Here is a 2,171-nt window from a genome sequence, read left to right as displayed (position 1 = left end):
GAACCCACGGCCTCGGCGCTACCAGCGCCGCACTCTCCCGAGTGAGCCACGGGGCCGGCCCTCTAAATGGAGAATCTAGGATTCAAGAACCAGTTTGGTCCTCTGCACCTCCAAGCTCAGCTGCCTGGGAAGAGAAGGGCCAGGTAGGGACCTAAGACGTACACAGAAGACCTCCGATCCAAAAAACTCCACAGAAGGCCCTAAGGCCCAGATAATTTCTAGGCAGAAAGATTTCACCCTCTCCCGTGGTTGTTTCTTCCGTGGCTGGCCACAGAAGGCTGCTCCACATCTACCCCTCCTTGTGCACACTAAGCTTTTTGATCCCATTATTTATGGGAATGACAAACAGTTGTCCACCTCGCCTTGAAGTATTTAGCCCTCACACCCAAACAAAATGGCTTGGGCATCTCTGGCAGTGAGGGCATCAGCCATGGGAGCAAAAGCTTGGCTGGGCAAAGTATTCACTACTATTTATTTAACATAATCTACACAATCTCCCTCTTAATATATCCTTGAGAAAGGTACCAACTGACCTATCTAAGTCATACTCCCAGTCATGGGAAGAGCTGTCCTAGTCCAGTGCTCTCTTCACTATGCCATGGTGCCCTCAGAAAGCTCAGCCTCAGCCATTAGAGGCAATTACTCATGATCCAGGACAGCCAGATGGGTACTTAGACCCTTTGTTTTTATCCCCTTTCCTGTCCCCAGCTGGACAAAAGACAACCTGTGGCCAGGGTCTGGAGGGGTGCTGGGAGCGCCCACCCCCTCTCGATGAGCCCCAGAGGGATGGAAGCTCCGAGGACCAAGGAAGACCCAGCACTAAGTGGTGAGACTTGAGAGTAGGGGATGGGAAGGAGGGGCTGGGATCTTGGTGGGCGAGGCCGGGCTCTGAGTCCCTCTTTGCTTGCCTTACAGAGCCAGGGGAGGAGCCTCAACACCCTGCTCCCCCTGAGCCTGGCACATAGATTACCCAGCCCTGCATCCCCCAGGAGGAAGTGGAGGGGGCATCGCTGTACCCCAGAAACCCATTCTGTCCTCACCCTATTTTGTACCCTTCCCCTTACCCGCTAGGGCTGCGGCTTCTGACTTATAGAAGACTAAGGCTGGTCTGTGTTTGCTTGTTTGCCCACCTTTGGCTGATGCCCAGAGAACCTGGGCACTTGCTGCCTGATGCCTACCCCTGCCAGTCGTTCCCCCATTCACCCAGTGGGAGGCCGGATGTGAGAGAGCCTGCATTGGAAAATGCAGAAAACTAGGAACAATGACTCGACCTTCACAATTCTACTCCCCAGATCCTCTCCCCTGGGCACAGGAGACCCACAGGGCAGGACCCTAAGATCTGGGGAAAGGAGTTATTGAGAACCCTTAGGTGCCCTCAGATCCTTCTCTATTCCCTCTCCTATGGGAGATTGCAAGTCACCACCCCTTTCACCGGCTTCTACCAGGGCCCAGGACTCAGGCGTCCTTCTCCACAGCCTCAACATTTTGTAAATCTTCCCCTTATCACCCCTGCTCCTCCTGGGTGCCTGGATGATAGACTGGCAGAGGCTGCTTTGTCGCGTTTTGTTTGTGCTTTCATGCCAGGAATGCCGCCTAGTATACGTCCTTGGGGGAAGGGGAGCCCAGTGGGGGAAGCCAGGTTCTCCCTGTCCTCCAGCAGCTCTGCTCCCTTCCCCTTCTTCCCTGACTCCAGGACTGAACCCCTCCAGTGCTGTAATAAATCTTTGTAAATACTGTGCTGAGATTCCTCTTTCAGGGGAGGGCGGAGGGGAAGGGAAGTAATGGGGTATTGTGATATGGAAGGTTGGTAGTCATCCAAGGATCAGGGCCTTGACCGTAGTGTCCAGTCCTCTAGAAGTCTTTCCTGCAGACCACAGGCTCGGGGCACTCTTAGGCAGGACCAAAGAAGTTCTAGCTCTTGTTAGGGATGGCTGAAAGAGGCGGGGGTGGGGTCGGGGGGAGAGAAGTCCTTCCAGACCTATTGTGGATGCCTCCAAGGGACCTGTCCTCCGCCCCTACTTCCCTCCCCTCAGGAAGTTTCCCTTTTTTCCACAGTGCCGGGCTTGTGTAGCCCCCTGACGACGTCGCCCCTGGGCTTCTTCCCAATTCCCCCACCCTTAGGAAGGTGCTCCATGCCTAAGTGCAGCCGTGCGCCTCACTCCTCTAGGGCT

The 2,171-nt window shown here is 55.0% G+C and overlaps 1 protein-coding gene across 1 annotated transcript in view; it reads left to right on the top strand.

Annotated features, from left to right (window-relative positions):
* PPP1R1B (protein phosphatase 1, regulatory (inhibitor) subunit 1B) overlaps positions 1 to 1,736 on the top strand; it is a 7,892-nt gene extending 6,156 nt beyond the window's left edge. The window contains 3 exon segments of the mRNA XM_008573593.1: positions 709 to 805; positions 807 to 826; positions 916 to 1,736. Of these exon segments, the coding sequence (XP_008571815.1) occupies positions 709 to 805; positions 807 to 826; positions 916 to 965 (167 nt within the window). The 3' untranslated portion in view covers positions 966 to 1,736.
* The last annotated feature ends 435 nt before the right edge of the window (positions 1,737 to 2,171 follow it).

This window comes from Galeopterus variegatus, unplaced genomic scaffold (assembly GCF_000696425.1).
Source record: "Galeopterus variegatus unplaced genomic scaffold, G_variegatus-3.0.2 Scaffold938, whole genome shotgun sequence".
In the NCBI taxonomy this organism is placed as follows: domain Eukaryota; kingdom Metazoa; phylum Chordata; class Mammalia; order Dermoptera; family Cynocephalidae; genus Galeopterus; species Galeopterus variegatus.
This window is presented reverse-complemented; position numbering and strand designations above follow the sequence as displayed.